Source organism: Fulmarus glacialis, unplaced genomic scaffold (assembly GCF_000690835.1).
Source record: "Fulmarus glacialis isolate BGI_N327 unplaced genomic scaffold, ASM69083v1 scaffold34896, whole genome shotgun sequence".
Lineage (NCBI taxonomy): Eukaryota > Metazoa > Chordata > Aves > Procellariiformes > Procellariidae > Fulmarus > Fulmarus glacialis.
Window position 1 is genome coordinate 16,538 of NW_009220646.1, and position 22,293 is coordinate 38,830.

At 36.5% G+C, this 22,293-nt stretch overlaps 1 protein-coding gene across 1 annotated transcript in view; it reads left to right on the forward strand.

The window, feature by feature from the left end:
• Nucleotides 1–20,797, forward strand: part of LOC104078987 (E3 ubiquitin-protein ligase UBR3-like) — a 25,508-nt gene extending 4,711 nt beyond the window's left edge. Inside the window, exons 2-9 of the mRNA XM_009580838.1 lie at nt 3,493–3,593; nt 10,500–10,624; nt 14,236–14,388; nt 14,844–14,954; nt 15,805–15,981; nt 17,686–17,895; nt 19,509–19,648; nt 20,240–20,797. Coding sequence (XP_009579133.1) covers nt 3,493–3,593; nt 10,500–10,624; nt 14,236–14,388; nt 14,844–14,954; nt 15,805–15,981; nt 17,686–17,895; nt 19,509–19,648; nt 20,240–20,357 — 1,135 coding nt within the window. The 3' untranslated portion in view covers nt 20,358–20,797. The remainder of the gene's footprint in view (nt 1–3,492; nt 3,594–10,499; nt 10,625–14,235; nt 14,389–14,843; nt 14,955–15,804; nt 15,982–17,685; nt 17,896–19,508; nt 19,649–20,239) is intronic.
• Nucleotides 20,798–22,293: the final 1,496 nt, after the last annotated feature.

Sequence of the window (22,293 nt, forward strand, 5' to 3'; positions counted from 1 at the left end):
CCCCCCCCGTTTTTTAATGGATACAGCATACAACTATATACATTTGAATCATTTTATATCACTTTGGTCCCATCTGAAATTGTACTTGCTTTCATTTTATTCAGTGCTTCTGTGGCACAATATTTTGTAAAGTCAGATTTATCAAGCTTTCACATGCACATTAGGGATTAACAGGATGGGCAATTTGCATAAAGCACATTTCCAAACACATTTTATAAATTCAGTTTCAGTGTCATAATGAAGAAGTTGTTTAGGCTCTTAACAAACGACAGAGCAATTTTTAAGTGCTTTGTATTCTGCAGCACTTGATGTAAACGGAAGCAGCTTATCTAAAACCCTGGCATTTAATGTAGCTTTACTTCTCTGATTCATATGAAATGAATAAATCAGACAAAGAATTCAGTTGGTCCTGCATGTGAAAACGAGTTGATTTATTTGTGATGTTGCCAGTCAATCACGGTATCCTGTATATATAAGAATAGTTCCTAATTTTGTCAGAACTGGTATTGACCTAATTATTACATGACTGTTAAATGATATTGATGTTGATATCCCTGTCGGAAAGAGCTGTTCAGCTAAATGTGACCAGAGGGAGCTAATTTTTTTTTGTCTTCATGTTATTCCAAATTAATTTTTTTCCCAAATTTGTATATAAATTAAAAATTGAAGGTGAGAAGTAATTTAAGAAATACCCATGCCTTTAAAGTCATTACATAATGAGGGTTATTTTAAAACTCGGTGTCATAGATCATAAAGTAGAACTAGCTGTAGGTAAAAGTAGAATTAGAGAGACTTAGTGAGATTAGCATCTTCATTGCCTGTATAATTTTGAAAATGACACTTGGTAGCGTGATACAAATTTTTGCCCCCTTTGTCTTCTTTAGAATTCAATATAATGATTTTTAGAATATTTGTTTTTTGCTTAGGACGCTCCCATGTATAGATATGTATATTTATGTATGTTACAGTGTTTTAAAACAATCATTTTATGAAATGATTGATTTCTAGCAAAAGGGGTTATGGATAGTGTTTTTTCTGTAGCTGTTTGGGTTCGTTAATTCAAAAGGACCAGTTAGACCATGTTTTCTGTGACTTCATTTTATATGACCAACCAACCAATCCATTTGTGCTTATTCTCACAATCGAGTGTGTTGCATAAAATGACCGGAAACCTTAGCCATTTAATAAAACTATTGCTTCAGAATGTGCCTTACTGAGCTGGGAGAGAGGGGAAGGAGAGTAGTTAGAAAATGTATAGTTGGATTACACACTTAATATGACCAAGAGTGTTCTTTTAATCCTCCTCTTATATGACTGCTTCTGCCTATTAAAATTCATATCACAGATGACTCCTAGCCGTGCCTTTTGTAGAGAGAAGTCTGAGTTTTCATGAAATCAGTAACTGCACAGGGGCCTCCTTCCAAAAGCAGCATCATGTTTATGTGCCTCAGAGATGATAAACTGGTTGGACCCCCAAAGCTATTAGAAGGCACTGAGGATCTTACACGTGCATCTGCATCCCACCACATGTGGACAGCCTTTTCCAGTACGTGGTCTGCAGGAGCTCAGTTTGTCTGCTGTGTGTGTGATAGATGGCACCAAGGGGAGTTGGTGCCTTCATATGGGGAGGCATCAACTAAGCTAATGAAGTAGCTGGTGCCAGCCGCGTTGGATCAGAGGAAGAGTTTGGCGCTCTTGGAAGAGAGGCAATAATTGGATCCAACAATAGTTCACTGGTCGTGCTCTGAAAGGGCAGAGCTGAGACAAAAAAGGGATTAAGTGTCCTGTCTGAATGTTTCTTTCCTCAATCTGATTCTGTTTGTACAGAAACTTGGGCACTTGCTGTAGTGCTTAAGAAGGCCTCATTGGGAAACTCTGGTGTCCACAATGTCTTGCAGAACAACCGAAAGGAGGAGAGTGAGGCTGTGCTTTTGGGGGTAGATCTTAATAAGGATATAGGTATGTTTTCAATACAACTATCTAGCACTTCATCAGCTGTGGTTTACCTGTAGGACAGTTAAGATTGCTGGAACAAAGCATAAAGCTAACCTTGAAACTCTAGCAGGTGGATGTATTTTGATTTCCTGACATTCTCGGATGGTTTTTATGGAGAGCCCACATGTTGGAGGCCTATAGCTGCCCTAAGTAAGGGAAGCTCCTACCACGAGAGGGAGAATTGTTTCTCCTGCGGTTTCTGACCAGTGAGAAGAATGACAAAAGAGGAGGGAAAAAAGATGGAAAAGCCTAAGGAGCGATAGAAAGAAAATGCCCTTCCAGAAGGACAGCATTTCAATCACATGGCAATTGGAAGGAATGCGGTAGCCTGTGATGCTTTCCTTTGCAACATTTGCATCCGTTTGTAAGAAGCTGTTGAGGACTCTGTTTTCCGTGGGAGATTCAGGGTCAGTTGTACTAGGGCCTGACGATATAGCTCCTGTAGTAGTACAGATAAATATCTCAAACAAACATCTCCTCCTTAGTTACTCCACTGGCATTCAACAGCCGACCAGCTAGCACCACCACTGTTTGGGAATGGGAATAAGAACCCAAACAGCACTTTCTTCGGTGCATGTTGCAGATGGGGAAAGGTGACAATGGAGGATGCATATCGCATTGTACCAGCTGCTCCTGCTTGAGATCTCCTTCACACTCTCTATCAATTAAAGAGTGGAGAATGATTTTTTTTTTCCCCACCATTTTGACTCAGCTATTGAACCTATAGAATATTGTTGGTTGGAATATTGTTGGATATTGCTACACCAAGCTAGAAAAATACTACCTCCTATCTGCAAACATTTTCTGCTTTTAAGTGTAAGACTACAAGGTGATGTTACGTCATTCAGTGAATCCGAATAGTTCAAAAGTTTGCAGTATCTCTTTATGTGCTTATTTGCTGTCCTTCTAGCCATATGGGGGTTTTAATAAAGACTGTGTAAGATTGCCTAATCCCACCTGTGATGGCTGCTTGAATCTTCATTTCCTTACATAAAGGAAAGTAATACCTTTTCTAAGTTCTCAGTGTTTTCCAATAGGAGCAATCCCTGTAACAGTAATTTGAGGATTTGTTGTTGTTACAGCATGGATGTATGTATACTTGTGAAATGCCATGCTTTGAAAACCAATTAAATTATTATGTTACTATGCAGTATATTTTCTTATTTTAGAACGTAAGTTCTGAAAGTGAAATACTGAATGTTCCTTGAGTCTGTACATATAAATAACTAGTTCAGGCAGTTTTGGAAAGTTTTAAAATACTTTAACAAGAATCAGGTACCCAAATGGTAACTTCCTCATGAGTTACTACAATCCATTCCTAACATTACAATCCATTAGGTTTTAAACTTGAGATCAGTTAGCGAATTATCAGGTATTTGGCTTCTGTAAGCTTGGTATCAAATGTAATACTATTTAAAATAAAATGCAAAATAAAATATGAAAATGAAAAATGGGTTTATAGTATCAGAAGTTATTTTCTTTGGGTTTTCTTTCCAGGCTGGTAAGTGAAGAGCTGCCAGAAGTTCCTGTGCTTTACAGAGATGTCTCATCCCTTTTGCTTATCCAGATTTTAACTATGCCTCAACCATTGCACAAAGGTATGTTACAAAAATATGTATATTTGGATGATTATGTATATGAGGCTGCATTCATGGCCATTTCCAGGATGGTAGATCCTAGCTGGTATACTGCATATTCTAAAATAATATTTCTACCTTATCTACAGAAGGTGGCATTGAACAGAAATTTTTGTTGTGGGTTGACAGGCTTATCTGTGTCTTCTCACCTTATCAGTCAGCCTATTCAGTAAAGATACAAGAGGTGAGCAAAAACTATTAAGTACTTTTACTGAAGGAAAAGTGTCCTTTGTTTGACCTTCATCTCTTTGCTTAGAGGGGCAGCTCAATACTTCAAGATGAACTGAGTGCCTAAGGGTGAAAGATTGTAATTTAGTTTGAATTTCAGAGTTTAAATTGCAGCAGTCTTACATAATAAGAGGTTATATATGAAGATGATAATTGCTGTAATGCAGCAACTTCAATAGAGGCAGCATAATAGTATAATTTGGAATAAATATTAAATAGCTATTTAAGAACTAAATTTTTCATTACTAAAATTGAAACCGTTTTAAAACCTAAATTTCTTTTTCTATATGAAAGGAACAGCTGAACCTGGTCCATCTTGCTAATGGACAGTGCATGCTCCGGAAGATGGATAGTTCAGACGCTCTGGTCTCTGGCTTCATTATTTATAGCTATACCTTTATTTTAAAATGAGAGCAAACAAACAAGTATCTCTTTACTACTTCACTGACAGTGAGCAGAGTATCTGCTTTAGGGTCTGTGTGGCTATTTTGATATCTACTGAGTTTTGGTGATTTGTGAATAGGTAAATAGAGGGACTGTTCTGCTCTTGATGGATACACCTAACTTACAAAGTATAATAGAAACTCTGTTTCCCCTTAAGAGGTTTAGTCCTCACTACTGAATATTCAAATTCAGCTCAAGTGACTCTGTGTGTATCTGTTAACATTGTGGGTTGTGTTTTTTCAAGTCAGTGTACATGTTTATGGATTAAGTATGTCTAATAAATTATTAGAATACGAAAACACCAGGAGAATAAAATATTTTTGAATAGGAAGCCTATTGTCAAAAATAGACTTTTTTTTTTTTTTTTTAACTACAGTTTAACTTAAATTAACTTTCATTGGAAGGACTTAATGAAAGCAGTAAACAAAAGTTTAACGGGACTAGCGTCTTCTGAAATACGGGGCAGGGAGCAGTGAAACCAAAGTACAAACAGTTGTCTTTTTGTAGTTTATATTCAGGCATTGAAAAACACCATTTATGAAAGTATACCTTATCCTAGGAAAGACAACATTCAGTTAATAGTAAGGCATCCTGTGGAGAATTCTGTAAAATACCACATATCAGCAGCATGTTTTGCCTTTGCTCTTAGGTTTAGTGTATGTTGCAGTTGAAAGGGAAATGGCAAGTGGCAGGAAGAAGATGAATGTAATCACTTCAAATCTACGAAGCATTAAATTGTAAATAAATTGTCATTTATCTTTCTAATTTTTGTTTCATCAAAATGGTTAGGCAGAATAAAAAGGAAGTCTCTCATGATTTCTTTGTCCTGAGGTGTAGAAAGCAATTCAGAAAAATAGGTAATAACAAATTTGTTTAGAACTTTTGTAATGGGTGTGTAGGTCACAGAGTTGAATTTGCTATCATTAATTCTTGGTAGAGAGCTGAGGCATGAAAAGGTAAAATGGCTGTGCAGGGTCACATGGCAGGTCAGGGATAGGAGTGAACAAAATCTACATTTGACCCTACTGCTTCCTGAACTGCCTGTGCTGCTTTGGCGTGACTGGGGGGTGCGGGAGCCGTCGGCTTGGCTGGACACTGGTATGCAGACAGAAGATTGATGCCTGTGTGCACAGACAGGTATTTCCAGTATATGCCTTTAATAATAGACTTCACTACATTGCAGATGAGGTGGTGTTGCAGTCTGGTGCAGAATGCCGTGGTAATGGTGTTAGAACACTAATAATGAAGGAAGAATCTGTAGGGTTTAGAATCCATGAAAGATTTTTCTTCCTCTTTTAGCATGGATGCTCTCCTGTAATGGTACTGGTTTTGCAGTACCATTTATTAGGTATGTTGATGTCTTCAGAGAAACCATATTCGTGTCCTTACAGGAAACTGAAACTGTTCCTCAAGTGTTAAATCTTCTTCATGTTTGTACTCCAAAATCCTTTTTGTTTACACAGTGTTTTTTAAAAACACTGAGTGCTCTGTAAGGAGGACCCAAACTTCATCTCTTGCCCTTCATATATACCAGATATATGTATATATGGTATCTTTTTCAATCCGACATCAATTAAAGCAATAAAAATGTCATTACTGTTCAGCCTCTTCATTCAGAGAGGAAAATCGATCTGAACACATCACAAAGAAAGAACTCTACAAATTAAATCTCTTTGTGGTGGAGGTCAGAGCATTTACAAGCACTTACCAATTTACAAAGAAGGGAATGAGGAAGATAATGTGTACCTCCTGTGTAGTGTAGCCACCAAAATAAACACTGTTCAAGATACTAAAACTATTTGTGAAATCTTTTTTTTGTTTGACACTAGAACATGGGCAGAGCTTTTATAGGCTTCATATGTTCAGCATTTTGAAATTATGCAAGACTAAATACATAATAATCCACATAGGCGTTTCTAGTGTAATTCTGTGGCAGTTGTTCTGTGGCAGGGGATGGACAGTGTTCATGGTGTTGTGAATTGGGACTCTAGAAAATGAGGATTTTGTTTCTAGAACCTCTAGCTCCTTTCTTACAGAAATAGAAAATGGTGTTGCATATGAAGGTAGTACAGAAATGGAGACAGTGGCTCGGTGATTAACAAAACTTAAACCTGTCCTTGTAAATTGAATTCAACACACAGCCCCACCCCTTTCTGCAACACAATTTCTATATGCTGAACAAGTCATTTAATTCGAATTGGACATTCTTCTTTGTTACCATCAATTGTAAAAAATTTTATTTTCCCAGTACCTGACTTGGGACCCCCATGGCCAGATTTCTAGAAGTACAGAGTGCTCGTAGCTTCCCGTGATTTCAGTTTCTGCTTTGCTTTGAATATAAAAAAATCATACTGTTGCAAAGTATTTAAAAATACTGGGGTCCTGGGTAAGCAGGGGGGCGCCTGAGGCTAGTAGGTGCGTAGCACTGGTGGTCAACTCGCCAGCAGTGGCCTGGCACTGTGCTTGGTGCCACACATGCAAGGAGGGTCGTGCAGCAGCATAGTGTTTGCTAGCACGCTGTTACGCAGCCTGGCATTGCTCTAACTTAGGCCACAGTGCTGCTTTTACGAGATCTGTGATTTGGGAGTGGTGGATGTGCTCCAACTTGAAAGCTGGTTTTGAGAGTTTAGCCCAACCTCTATGGACTGTGGGAAAGGTTTTCTTCTCTGGTGTGTAACACCTAAATTCAGCGACTTTTTTTTGCATTCTGGTAAGGCCCAGGTGCTAAAGAATCTGACCTGGATGTTCTGACACATTCTTTTTCTATAAAGTTTCAATGACATGCAACAAAAATACAGCAAGCAGCACTCAGGCGAACACTAGCACTTTTCTTTAATGATTGGATAAGGATCTTGACTAAATACAGAATGAATGTAATCAACTTGAATAGTATCCAGTTTCAATGTGGAAGCTGAAATTTTTATCTGTATCCTGGAACTTTAAATATACCTTTTCATGGATTACCTGAAGTTCAGTGCTGTCTCTCTTTGTTCTGAAGTTATTTTTTTTAAATAACTATTCAAGCTTTAGATCAAGAAGAATATTTTCAAAGGTTACTTATATAAAGATCCGAATTCACTAATAAAAAAGGTCCTAGGTCTTTAATTTTGCATTTGGTTCGCTTTGTGCATTCTTTCTGCAGTCATTGCCTGCCAGCGTATATCATCTAATTTGATATTGAAATTAAAAGATACATACTGTTAGTAATACAGTTATTCATCTGCACGTTTCTTGCACTAATGTTAAAATTAGAGTTCTAGAAGCGTTTCCTGTATAAACTTTATTTTTAAGGGGGTTTGTTTAATCGATGTAATGGGATGGGATGGTGTGAAGTAATATGGTTCCAAAAAGTTTTTTTTAAAAAGTTTTAAAAATAGGAACATAAAAGCATTTCTCAATATTATTCAAAAATAAGTAGAAAAATTCTGCATTAACCTCTGTTTTGATTATAATGGCCTAGCCATAATAATACAACTTTTAGACTGTCAGAATATCAGATTAGGTTTTTTATGTACAAACACAGAAGTCCTAACTGCATTTTAGTGCAGAACATCACACAGTATATCATCTGCAACAGAAGGGACTGACAGCATTTACATAGTTTACTTCACAGCATACAAACACACCAGCAATCTTCAGAATTATTAAATTGAAAAGATGATGTAGCAAAACCACAGCTTCCACCAGGGGGGCAGCAGGAAAACACCACGCAGCCCCCATGCGTGTGTTGCGGAAAGGCAAATAAAATCGCTCTTTGCAGTAGACAAGAACGTAACAGCTCCAGTGTTATGGATACCTACAGCTGTCAAAGATTTTGCATTTTACAAATAAGAGAAAACATGTTGTAATGAAATGATAATTGATCCTCTGACTGGTGGTTTTGGTATGTCTCCCATGGGATGTTTTTGTGACTATAAAATACTTGTTTTCAAAACCTTGGCACTCATTACGCAGCATGCCACCTCTGAGCTGCTCCTGTGATATTTTCCTGAAAAAAAAAAAAAGATTAAGTTTGTGCAGAAGTCAGGACTTCTTAAGGGTGACCCAGATGTAGGAGTGTGCATTTTTTGTCCAATTCTGGATTCTCTAAAAATGTAATTCATAGTCATTTGTGAGTCATATACATGTAAGTAAATACAAGAACATTAGTTTATTTGTAAAAACATAAAATACGCTAGATATAATGTTTCTGGTAAATTGAACAATTAGTATTAAGGTGGGGATAGGGACAAGGAGTAATTATATTCAGCAAAAAACAGATTTTAAAAAATGTAATAGTTCTAGAGGGTGCTAAGACACCCATTGTTGAGCACTGTGTAATCACCTCAGCAGAACAGAGGGAGAACTAGAAGATGAAGTGGGCTATGGCAGACTGGTGAATGTTGACCAGCAGTCTAGTTTTGCTGCTGTAAATGCAGTGGTTTTCATTCATGCTTTCACAGTGTAAAATTGATCTCTATTGCTTGTACCTGCTATTGATGGGGACAGAGCTCAGTACTTGAGTTCAGTTCTAGCTACAATTATAGACGTAGCTCAGGCCGAAGAGGCAATTTTTACAATTCTGTGAGTGCATGTAGTTTAATCTTGTAGATCTCAGTCCCAGAAAATTTACTGCAAGCTTGCCTGCTATTATTCCTCAGGAGGAGGATTGCTAAGAAAATGGAGGTTTCAGCAGAGGAAAAAAGTGGGGCCTAGAGGGATCTGGTGAATTCTCCTTCTGGGTAAATGTGGAGAGGAAAAATCATTATAATGCTACCTGCTGTAGAATGGGGCAGATGAAGTATAGCAGCATTCGTTGTCATGTTTAACATAAACTCCACAGGAAGATAATACAGAAGAAAGTACCCTTTAATTACATAGTTACAAATTATCATTTAGGTGCTTAAATTGTGCTTATTGTATATACTCAGTGACATTAAAAAGTTTCAAAATCCACGTCTGCGTTGATTTGTAAACTTTGTTACATAAAAAAAGCAACTGTTATTTCACAAATTTAATTATGTACTCAAGTCCTGGCTGTGTGTGTTTTAGAACCCAGTGGTGGGTTTTGATATTAGATACAAGAAAGGAGAAGCAAGGAGTTTCATCTCCCTTACCTCCTTTCAAATATACAAAGCTTGTTTAAATCCTTTAGGCAGAAAGAACGAATTTAACCCAATTTTTGTGAGGTGCTTATGTAAATAAAATTGTTTTGCTTGACTTCAAAGCCTGAGAGGACTTTTTAAAACCCTCATTTTTGTATACATTGTTTTAGATATATATTATAGTTAAGTTTGTGCTTAAGGAATGTTGTAAGTGATGATAGAAACTTCTTTGATCTGCCTAGATTTAAAAAAAAATCAGATTATTTGGGATGGGAAATACAACCTAAAGTAAAAAGAGAAAAAAGGACTGCTACCATATCTTCATTTCAGAGAATGATCACATTCACCTTTTTCAATTTTAGGAAGTCTTATTTTGCCTCTGTTGCTAGCTTCCCCAAAAGGATTTTAAAGCCTTTCTCCTGCAGCCTATATGTAGGAGATAATAGTCCTTTAAATATTAAGAAAAATTGTAAACAGATAAAGACCTTTCAAAAGAAGGTAAGTTCTAAAATGATAGTCTGTCTTTTTTCCTCCTCCTGTATTCACGTGAGGTCCAATAAATAGGTACTCACTAAAGAGTGATTTGCAGCAAGTCTATCTGGAAGTGAAGGGATAGAAACTGATGTATACTAAATGTCCTCCTTCCAGTGATTTTTTTGGGGGGAACTTAACTTTTCCAGTATTTGTATGAATGTAACTTACCCCAGATGATTTAATCATTGCCAGAAGAGATGGTAGGATATGCACTTGCTTACATCTATATCACCCAATTAGTTGTTAACTATCAGTAATCAGTAGGTTAACTTGAATTACATTTGGACAAAATAGAATTTTGTAGTATCACCAGGTCCCTAGGAGAAAGTCACTGCTGATCAGGATTAAGATGAACATATGGAGCAGTGGAAAATTACTTGCCCTGTGCTTGTTCCGTTCACTACGGCTGCCAAGTCATTTCTGAAAGCCAGTAAATACATTTTTGTTGTTTTGTATGTTTTGGGGGTTTGTACTTTTTGTATAGTGCTTGCTTTTCATTTCCATAACTAGTGACTCTGTAATCAGTATATTTGCTAAAATTGTCAAGTGTTTAAAAATCACTTGCTTTGTTTTACAGAACACTTCACCTGCATTATAAAAGTGCTGTTCACTTTACTGTATACTCAAGCCTTGGCAGCACTTTCTGTTAAATGCAGTGCTGAAGATAAGATGGCATGGAAAGAGTCAGGAGCTCTCAAAAAGGTTGGTTAATTTATTAAAACATTTATGAAATTTTGCTTATGTATTTCTGGTAGGGATGTAACAGATACTTCTGCTTTGCCTATAATAATTTGCTTCTGCTTCACAAAAAATCCAGTATTTTGTTTCTGTGTGTGCAGTTTTTGCAGGTTTTGGCATGTGATGAGACTTAAAAGCTTCACAGTGAATATCTAGTTCCAGAACTGAGTTTCAAATTTGATGCTGTATCTCCATAGTTTCAGTCTTGAGTTTGTTGTATCGAGTAAATGCAGCTTTCCTTCCTGTGAAATTGAAGCCTTTCTAGGTAAACCGTGGGTGGATCTGATGCACTCCTTTACAGGAAAAGCAGGCAAGCTTGTTGGTGGGGAAAAAAAGTCTTTTTCTTATTTGTTCATGCTATTTGTGGCTAGCGGTATAAATTTCTCTCAATACGTGGTCTAGAGTGCTCATGTGATAAAGAGGCGGAAGGAAATTTGTAGACTAGGCAGGTAGATATTTCACTATCGTTTCCTTGCCTTTTGATAGTATTTACAAGTAAAGTGAAGGTGCATCTTGCTATTTCAGTGCAGCTGGTTGAATGCCAGTTCCCATCAAAAGACACGGTTCCCTGCCCTGGCACTGGCATTCATTTAATCCTTCAGTAAGTTTTGTGCTCCATTAATTGATTCCCCAGAAGGTCAGAAGAGTGCCAGTGACAGACCAAGGGAAAGGATGGAAGTGTTGGGGCCAGGAGAGGAAATGGGAGCCGGAATACCCCTTTATACAACAGCTGGGCCTTAGGTTATGTTGGCTGTAAAATGAAATGCACACTGAGAAGCATGACCTGCTTTTCACATATAAGTTAGATTTGTCATACTGGTCACTCACAGCTCCAAGGTAGTAAAGGCAAATTATCTGCTGGCCAAACTGCTACTATGCGGGATTTTTTTTTTTCTGGACTTGCATTAAGCATTTGAGATCACTGCACAGTACTGCATTTTGTTAGCTCCCTCTCCACCCTCTTGTTTCAATATATTGTCATTTTCTTAGAATTTCAAGAACATTTGCTTGAGATTATTGCTGGTGAGGATTTTTTCCATTCTTCTGTTTACTTAAGTGATTCCCAAGTGATAGATAATTTTGCAGTTTAACGTTTGTGGTAGAAAGCGTATAGACTGAAGTGTTACCAGCTTATATTCTTTCATAGTCCATATGATAAACATGGATTGCCTTTTTGTTAGTAGCAGAGGTTGGAGTTTATCTGAACATACATTTACAATGCTTAATTTTCTGTCTACAGTGAGAGATTTTATTGTATGAAAATAGACTTAGGGCATGTGGTAGGTGGGCTTGCTACCTATTAATACTAAGAGATTTTCTTATAGAAGCATGTGAAAGCATTTGCTTCACATAAAGCACTTTGTACTTGAGGCTTGCAAATTATGATAATGGCTCAGATAATGATTTATGAAGTAGCCATCTCTCTTGATATTAAAGACAGTCCATTTTAGTGGAATTTTTGCTAGCGTGCTTATCTTTGATGGATGATAAGGCCGAGTGGGAAATAGTAGCACATTAAACAGTATGTTACTGTGAATGGATGTTGTGATTTAGCATAATTCAAATAACACAACAGATTAACTTCTGTCAATTTGAGAATTTTGACTTTTCTCCTGGGAGAAGCCCATTGAAGGCTGACAGATTTCCAAGTGGGAGAGCAAAAGAGATAGGAGGTAGATGTGAGCACTGCTCCCTGCTGTATATGTGCCGTACTGACAGCATCTCCGACTCTCCCTTGGAAACAGCCTCCTCCTTCCTCTTGTCTGTCTCGTGTAGATCATCTGTGTACAAAGGTCCAACTTCTGACAGCAGCTTGGCAGTATGTGCTTAGGGTGATCTGTGCATGATCCTCAGGCCTTCAAGGGACTCCTACACTTACTTCCTTCTTGGCTTCCGTCCCACCCCCGTGATAATCGACCCCAAGTGCAGAGGCTTTGCAAAAGTCCCACATGCAAGTTTGCCCTTCCCCAGGTGTCCTTCCAGTTTCCTGTCCTCCTCCTGCATAATGTTGCTGCCTGGACTCTACGTGTGTGCAAGAGACCTCTGAGCACTGAGGACCGGCCAGTGGTAATCGCACAGCTCCCTGTTCCTCTCTGCCAGCCCTCTGGCAGCCCTTCTCTTCTTGAGCCTAGCCAATTCTCAGATGAATTCTTTCTCTTTGCATGTCACAAGGGAAGCTGTTTTTTAGTTTAGGAATCCACGTTCTTTCTTTAAAGTTTGTTGAGGCCCACATGGTTTAAAATGTATGGTTCAGGCTGGCTTTTTCTTATGTGCTGATAATAGTGACGTTTTGATCCCGGGATGACTACACAGATCACACCTTACTTAACTTTTGTCTGTGGATAATGCCAAGTGAATCTATTTCAGTTTAGTATTCCAGACATTAAACACGAGCTGAAGGCTTTCCTCTATATTCATGCCAAATGATCAAACAACATTAAGAGTTTAATTTCACAGCAGGGCTGAGAGGTGGATATTCTACTTTTGATTCCCAACTTCACTCTTATTATCTTTGGAAGGTGCCTTATGGTGTCATAAGAAGCACACTGTAAATGCCTGTGGAGTAAATTTCCAGGAATAATGTAGACGAAAGGTTTCTCCTAACTGCTGATATAAATATGTGTTGCCTTCTGGTTCTTAGACTTTGAGCATAAACAGCAAGTCTGCGTTCCCGATGCTGAAAGGTGAAGACCCCATCTAAAATTAACAATTATAATTGATGTCAAAATGCACTAAAGAAACCAACTGATGAATGATATATGTTGTTATGTACTGAAGTCTTTATATATTTAAGTTGCTTCGGAATTTTTTTAAAGAATCCCAGTAACGTTCCACTCCCTTGTTGTTTGTTATGTTGATGATATACTAACGGAGCTAAAAATTCACATCCAATCATGTTTTTCCTGGGTAGAATTTATTATGACGTAGAAGAAAAATATTTATGGGAATACTGCTTTCTATTTCTGATGGCTTTCTATAATTGTTGCCTTTAAATATAAATGCTATGGCACAAAGCTAAGTGGCTGTTTATTCTTTCCACTAAATATTTTTTCCCATCTGTAGTAGATATTGGTCATTTGAATCACAACTTTCCATTTTCTGATAGACTCATTTCAACTTAAAATACATAGCAAGTGTTTTGTAACTCATTCTGGTTGGTACATTTTAGAAAATTACTGGTTTTTTTTTTTTTAAATTAGTTGTATTAGAATTCAAATTCTGTCAAAACATGATGTATCCATGAAGTGATTCTTCCTAATCTTAAAGTAAGCATTTTTATACTCACAGAAAAAACATGGGAAATGCAACATTATGAAAGTGGTTTCATATAACACTCAGTTTAGAACACATGTAATTGAAGTAGCAATTCATGTTTCACTCTGTGAGCTAAATGCTTTCCCTTTCTGTAGATTGTTTTGTTTTGTTTTTTTAAACTGTGTATCTTTGTAGGTCACAATTCATCAAAATTTATTGTTGATCAAAAGGAAATGTACTTCACTGCTGTTACTTTTACAGGAACTTTTTCTGCTTTTCATGACCAGTGCATTTTGAATTTCTTTCCTTCTTATTTGCAGAATACATCCAATGGAGAAAAATCTTGGGAAGTATTGCTGGGTCATGTGATTAGTGAGCTGTCTAAGGGGAAGATATATGAAGAAGGAGAGACTGAAGAATTAACAGTGGTATTGGCAAATCTCTTGAGAATTTATCCAGCATGTCCCCTTTCTGTTTCTTACTAAGTTTTTCAGCCTTGTTGTTATAATGATTTTTCTCTGATCTTGCTAAAGACTGCAGTACAGCTCTATTTTCTAGATCAAAACACATCCCTTTGGGACAGTTTGCCTGTGCAAATCTTTCTTTAACTAATATCATATATGGCCAGTGCTGTGTTGAGAAAGTTACTGACAAATACTTCTTATAATTGTGGGTTTTAATCATATGTATGAAGGACCTCTCAGAAACTTGGAAAACTGAATATTTAAGTAGAAAAAACATTTGTCAAGGGGGAAAGAAAAACCACAGAGTTCTTTCAGATTATTAGCAAAATGCTGGCCTTTGGAATGTATGTTTGATGCAGTGTTTTATGTAGTATGCTTAAAAAACATTTGGTTCATATTGGAGTTTCTTACATAGGAGACAACTTACCTGGGGCAGAATTTAGTAATTGCTTCCTTCCTCGTAGGTAAATCCTGATTCTGTAGAGTGCTATCTGCAACAGTTCTGCCTGCCTTTCCTCAGGATCACAAGCCTTCTTCAACACCATCTTTTTGGAGGGGATTTACCTAGTTGCCAGGTACAGATTGAGAGGGGCACACTCAAATGTTTCCATTTAAAAGCTAGAGATCAAAAATAAGACTTTTTAAGATGTCTTTTTCATGGTATGTATTTTCTATCCTAAGATTTTTTTTTTTTTAAATCATATTTTATAGCATTGCTCTGCAGCATTGTTTGTCTTCTATAAATTTGTTTTCAAGGCAGTTTCCCTGAAAAATGGTACTATATTCTTAAAATTCAGCAAATACATGCTTATTTTATCAGATCGTAGATGCTTGTCTCATAAAATACCAACATACTTCTAGAACTTGTCCAGTGTTTGCAGAGATGGCATAATTTCCACACAGACTGGAATTCAGTCCTGATTTTGCTTAATGCCTGTTAATACTTGGTCTTTATTCTCAGAGACATTGCATCAGCAGACAATTATGTTTAAGTTCCATGACTGATTTAAGTAGAGTTTGCTGCAGGTCAGCTCCCTCGTTTCCTTGCCTCAAAATCATCTCATCTCTAAAACAGCTACAAGCCAGTTTGGGGTACTAAACAGGAATAAAATTATCGCAGAGTTTGGGGGTTTCTTTTTTTGTTTGTGTTTTTTGAATTTATGGTTTTATGTGGGTTTTGGGGTTTTGGTTGGGTTTTGGTTTGGTTTTTTTTTTTTCCTGACCAGTTTTCTTGTATTTTGAGAATCCAGTTTGAGGTAATCTGGAAAAAATGGAAGCTTTTCTGTGTCTCTGAACATGACTATTAGCATCACTGTACTAGAATGTCTTTACTTTTTTTATTGGAATAGACACATTTTTAATAAACTATTTAAAAATTCAGAGTGTAGTTATTAATCTAAACCTCTCTGGTTTCATACCTAAAAGGAAGATGAAGAATTCACAGTTCTTGCAAGCTGCCTGGGTCTATTGCCATCTTTTCAGTCGGCTCATCAGTTCACCAGTGCCTCTTGTCTCGATTGGCCAGTGCCAGCATTTGACATGATATCACAGTGGTGCTCAGAATTGGCTGCATTTGCAGATAGACATCCAGATCAAGTGAAGGTATGTAGCAAAATTACTTCTTCCAAAATAGTGCTGATGTGGAAGCAGTTATTTATTGCTTGATTCACTATGCACATACACTATTGTTTTGGATAAGGATCTGAGAACCTGACTTGTGAATGAGAGAGAAATTGTAATCAGAAATATTAGTTAGTGGATGTGGGTTGGATTGGTTGAAAACAGGAAAGAGGAAATCTGTCTGGTTTTCATGTGATTGCTGGAGACAGAAAATAGAAACACTATCCTTAGGTGATACTAAGTGTACCCGTATCTTCTGCACCTGAAGCCTATCAAGGGCGTGTAACAGAAACTTCGCCTTTTAAGAAAATACTTACCAGAAGTTTTTCTTGCGTGTTAGACATCATTGATATTTTTGAGTATCTTCAGTTGCAATACTGAAAAAGATCAAAAAAATAAAAGCTGTTTAATAGTTGACTGATAAAAGATGGTACATCTTCTCTGAAGGTTAAAGAAACAATACCAAGACTTGAATCAGTGCATTTGGAATATCAGTTGTGAAATGGAAATATTTCAACATTATTGCATTGTTTTTATGAAGAAGCTGCATCTCAACAATTCAAGGCCCCCTCTCCTAAGTTTATGGTGTCAAACAGGCAAGCCAGATGCATTCTTCACTCTGCAACATGATCTGCTTTTGCATGTTTGCAGGCAAGAATTAGGCTATTGTGAGTGAAAATTCGAATACTCAGATTAATCTCAAAATACAGTTCCTGCCAATCTGATAGGCATTTGAGAGAGATTGCCGTGAAACTGGTAGCATTCTTTCCATGATTGAAAGGGAACCAGGTACAAATGCAATTTTCCTTTTTCTTTCCTTTTTTTTTTTTTTTTTTCTTTTTCTTCCCCAAGGTAGGTTTTGAGGTCGTGCACTTTTCAAAAAATTTTACAGCTTGCAGGAAACATCCCATCTGACCGCTATGCCCATCAATTATAAACGCAGTAAAAATGAGTAGGTTGAAGAAAAACATGTTACTGTCTTAAAAAAATACAAAAAAAACCCACCACAAAAAAACCCCAAAACACCAAAAAAAAAGCACAAAAAAAACCCCCATAAAATTTGACAGTGTTTTTAAGAGCAAAAGAGAAGAGTTAGGTTTGAAACTGGTATTTAGCCAGGTAGTGCCTGGCTTATCAAAAATTTGTGAGTACTGGTAAGTTCCTAATGGCCTCAAAATTTATGTGTGCAGCACAGGCAGATGTCTTCAAATATCATTTATAGAGTCTAACTTCCGATCTGTTTTTGAAAGTTTTAGTCTAAATTTTAGCTAGGAGATAACTTTTGTAGTCAGTGCCAGGGTTTGGCAGCAGTGTGTTGATATTGCCAAAATAACTTAGTGTAGTGATTGGGAGTCTTCCCTTTAGACCACTCTTAATCCTCTTGTTTTAGCTATGAAGATTTTTGTGCTTAAAAAGTGTCACATATAGAAAACGTCCTTGGGAAAAGGCTAGCGCCCGTTTTGCACCCATTACAGAAGATGAAATGTGACCACAGTTGGGGAGGGTGTTCAGCCAGAGGCAGGTGACTATTGCAAGGTGACTTTTGACTTTAAATTTGTGAAATGCAGAAGAAGTGAGAGATTTTTAAACTGCATGCTTCCTTTCTTTGGTATTCTCTTATCTTAGAAAATATAAAGGCATAAATGAACGTGCAGAACTGATACATTGTTCTTATCTTATTTGTAGGCTTTGCTTATCCAGGAGCCTAAGTGGGACTTGCCACGCCTCCTTCAGTTGCCTGAGAATTATAATACCATTTTTCAGTATTATCACAGAAAGACTTGTACTGTTTGTACCAAGGTTCCTAAAGATCCTGCTGTTTGTCTAGTTTGCGGTACTTTTGTATGCTTGAAAGGACTCTGCTGCAAACAACAGAGTTACTGTGAATGTGTACTGGTAAGAGAGAGTTAATTCAAATTCTGTAATTGATTCTCACACTTGTGGATAGTTTCTAACTCCATTGCTCAGTTTTGATGGTTTTCTTTCCAAAATGTGTTTACATAATCATAGAATCATAGAACAGTTTGGGTTGGAAGGGATCTTTAAAGGTCATCTAGTCCAGCTCTCAATAATAATGTTTAGTGCTTATTTCTGATAGATGGACCTACACTGGATTCCTGAGAGCACTTTTATTCACCTTTTTAAGCCCATAGTCTATTTCATCTGTTTGAAAAAGTCTTACAAAGCCATTGTGTTTAATGTTGATACATAGTTTTGATTCATAACCAATTGAAATTTGTCTACATTCTGATTGTTCGTATATTATTTTAATTTTCCTCTGTTTTGTTTCCTTGCTTTCTGCGTACATAAGAATATCAATGTATGGGTTTTTTTTTTCCTTTTATAGAGTACTTTCTGATACACCTGACCATGTACCAGTGATCTACAGACTCTAACTAGATAAGCATCATTTTAAGGCCTTCGCCTTGAATTTAGCAGCAAAGTTTTCTAGTCAGCATATATATAAGTTCTTTCAGAAACCTGAGTTGGAAAGTGTCTAGTATTGTTTTCCTGTGTATGATAAAGGTTTGCTTTAACAGCTGTTCTGTTTCCTACTATACAACAGTTAGTAGAAAGCTGGAACTACATGGGCTTTACAAAACTATGAGAGGAATTTTTTGGGGAGATATTTACAAGAGGGGCATAAAATCAAACCCAAAGAAATTTCAGAGGAATCTTGGACCTTTTTGAAATTGTTTGAACTCACTTTTCTTTCTCATACTGCTAATATGGTGGGAGAAGGAGGGGTGGGCAAAATTTAAAATAGAATTCACAGTTGTATTTAAGGTGTCAAGCTTCATGAAAACAGAAAGTTATAAAAAAAAGACTTAAAAATCTATATAATTAATTACATTTTATTATAGTTGATCGGATTATGGCCTCTAATTGTAATAAAATTATATAGGAAGAGCACATTTTTTAATTGCTAAAATGAATTGATTAATACAGATTATGCCATTCATCGAGATGAATGACATATTGAAGCAAGCAAGAATTATTTTAAAAATTTTTTTTACTAGAATTGTAGAGCCATAGACTAGATCTGTGAGCATGGATAGAGAAAGCAAATGTTTAGCAATAGATACTATTGTAAAGAGATAATATTAAGTTTTTCTGAATACTTTCTCTTATTCTTGCCATGTATGAAAAATATTTGGCCATGCTATACAGTTTGCTATACAACAACAAATTCAAAAATTGTAGCGAATATTTTTGCTCATTTTTGTTAGGTAATTCTGTTTTTACATTATAACAAATATCCTCCCTTTTTGAGTAGGGAACCACTTTTGTATGCAAGTGTTATTATGGGAGCACAAGGCATGGAGTTCTAGTTTGCTTGGAGAATTTTGCAGCAGGCTATCCTTTGTCAAACTGTTTCGTAGTAAATAATGTCTGTATATTATTTTGAGCAAAACTAATTACTGTTTTTTAAATCCTTTTTGTTATAAAGTTGACAGACACTAACAGCATCTTTGCACTCTTCCCTTTCTACACCCATAATATTACAGCATTCTCAAAATTGTGGAGCTGGGACAGGAATATTTCTTTTGATTAATGCATCTGTAATCATCATCATACGAGGCCATCGTTTCTGCCTTTGGGGTTCTGTTTATCTAGATGCACATGGTGAAGAAGACAGAGATCTTAGGTAATGTTTTCATTACAAGTGTGTTTCATTGTTGCTCCTCTGTGTAGATCAACTTTATGTTATGCAATACATACAATAAGAGATAATCATAGATCTGTACTTTCCTTGAGTGGAAAATCCCCATTTACTGTAAGTTGGACTGACTTTTTTTGCTTTTCTTTTTTGTTTTTTTTTTGGCCCAAAGGTGGTGTAATCGTGGTCATTGAGTTATACACACCAGGCACCCAACAGACAGATCCCTATGTTGCCATTCCCAATGACGGTCAATTCTGAGCATTGCATTGTGAAACACTTCCCTCCCAAAGTTGTTGTTTGGCCTTTAATCAAATGATGCAGTTGGATTCCAGTGTAGGGAACAAGCTACACATGCCTGAGAGAACAAGAGATGTTTTCTGGATTCTGCTATCCAAGAGGGAGGAAGGGAAGTCCCAGCAGTTACCTTATTAAAAGCAAAACCAAAAGCCCTTCACCAATAAAAATGCATGCTTCCCCTGGGAAAAAAGCTGTATGAGTATCGTGTGTTGATATTATAGTGAAGCAGTTTTCCGTTTATTTGGCGTATTAACCATTTGTTTTTCTCCCCCCCCCCAGGCGTGGTAAACCTCTCTACATATGCAAGGAAAGATACAAAGTGCTTGAGCAGCAGTGGGTGTCTCATACTTTTGATCATATCAATAAAAGATGGGGGCCACATTATAATGGCTTGTAAATCACCATCATCGTCTACACACCGTATCATTGCTGTTACCATGAATGAATGCATCTTGACTGACAATAGCTTTAATTGTATGGGAGTTTAGCTCTTTGGCTCGGGGTGGAGCGGGGTATGGGCATAAAAGGGAAATGGAACTTTGTCAACATGTGAAATTTTTGCAAAATTAGCTGCTGTTGCTACTACATGATGATACAATAATTTGCAATTAAATCCTCAAAATGGTGTGAGCAATCTGATTGCACTCAGTAGTCCATTTTTCTTTTGTTTTTTAAAGCCCATTATTGTTAAGAAGCACAAATTTTACTTACAGTTGTTTAGAGACTCCAGGGATAGCTGTCAGGTTTTTATTTTTCCCTGCGTGGAGTTGAGTTTTTAGCAATTTTTGCTGAAACAGTGTATATGTCTACTACATCTACTAAATATGTTGGATAAAATTTCTTTGCCTTTTTTGTGTTGGTTTGAGGTTTTTGCTTGATACACATTTGTAATTAGGATTTGTAAAATGATTGTGAGACTGCATGGTAACAATTGGTCTGAAAGTTGACTTTTAAAGAGTATTTCGCTTATCATGAGAGGTCTATTGAAATATTTCAGGCATTACTGAAAACTTATGCATTCTCAGGAATTTCTTTTTTTTTTTTCTCCATAAATAAGTGAACTAGCTGTAAATTAGGTATCTTATTGCTCTTAATGTAATCCAGAACACACATTCTTTCCTTTTTTTTTTTTTTTACTTTTCCAGAAAGGAGATTTTTTTTTCCATATCAATTGAATAAACTGTTAGTGATAACACATACAGAAATTGCTGTATATAGAGAATTTGTATGGTGCCCAACATAGCAGATCCCTGTTACAAGCATAACAACCATAAGCCTGTCTGTCATTTCAAACCAGATGTATGTTTCAGAATGATTGGATTGGAAATGTGCAGGCTATTCTGCAAATCAAACATAATTTTGTATCTTTCCTGTCATTTCAGGAGGTTTCTCTATATTGTATTTGTTTAGAGCAATGACTGTTTTTTCTGCTTGGTTTCCTAAAAAGGAAAAAAAAAAAAAAATCAACAGAGAGAGCCTAGATGAACAACCAATGCATGTGCAGCCTCATTGGATGAATGCCAAAACAGTTTATGCTTAGAGGGCTAAAAAATTCATGAGAATACGCATGACTGGGCTAAACCCCACTGTGTAAGTAGGTAGGAAACATCATAGTTAAAATATTGGTATGTAATATATTGCTACTAATGTTTTTCACAAGTGTTGGACATTTGTTGCCTATTCCATACAGTACTACCAAGCAGTTCCTGGTAGCTTTGACTTTCATAGCTTGTGTGTAAAATAAAATTTATATGTGTAAAATAAAAACATCGTATGATAAAACCACATATACAATGAAAACAGTTCCTCAGTGGAAGTCATTATCTAGTGAAAAGTGTATAGGGGAAATAAAATGACTGTATAGCAATCAAGGAGAATGGACAGAAGGAAAAATAAGTAAATACAATGAGTTTTTCTGGATACCTGCAATTCAAAAAAACCCCACAATAAAGGATGCTGGTTTTTATACATACATATAAATATATATATATTTCAAAAGTATTACAGTACTTCATGTAAGATTAGAATTACTCTGTTTCACCAACTAAATGGCTATGTCTTTTCCAAAATATTACTTTTTTGATACTGTATTATAAGTTCTGCCTGTAATATTTTTGCATTGCTCATTATGAATATCAGGCCATTTTGTAAGTGTGGTTAAAGAGCAAAAAGATTCTTTACATCTCCAGCATAAGATTATTACGGGGCTCATGAACTTGAGTAATCTGTAGTTTGAAGCTCCAGTGCTATATTTACAAGAGATAATGTATCCAGAATTTGATTACTGTGTTTTATTTAAAATGGAATGTTCTCTGGTTGTGCATATGGATGTG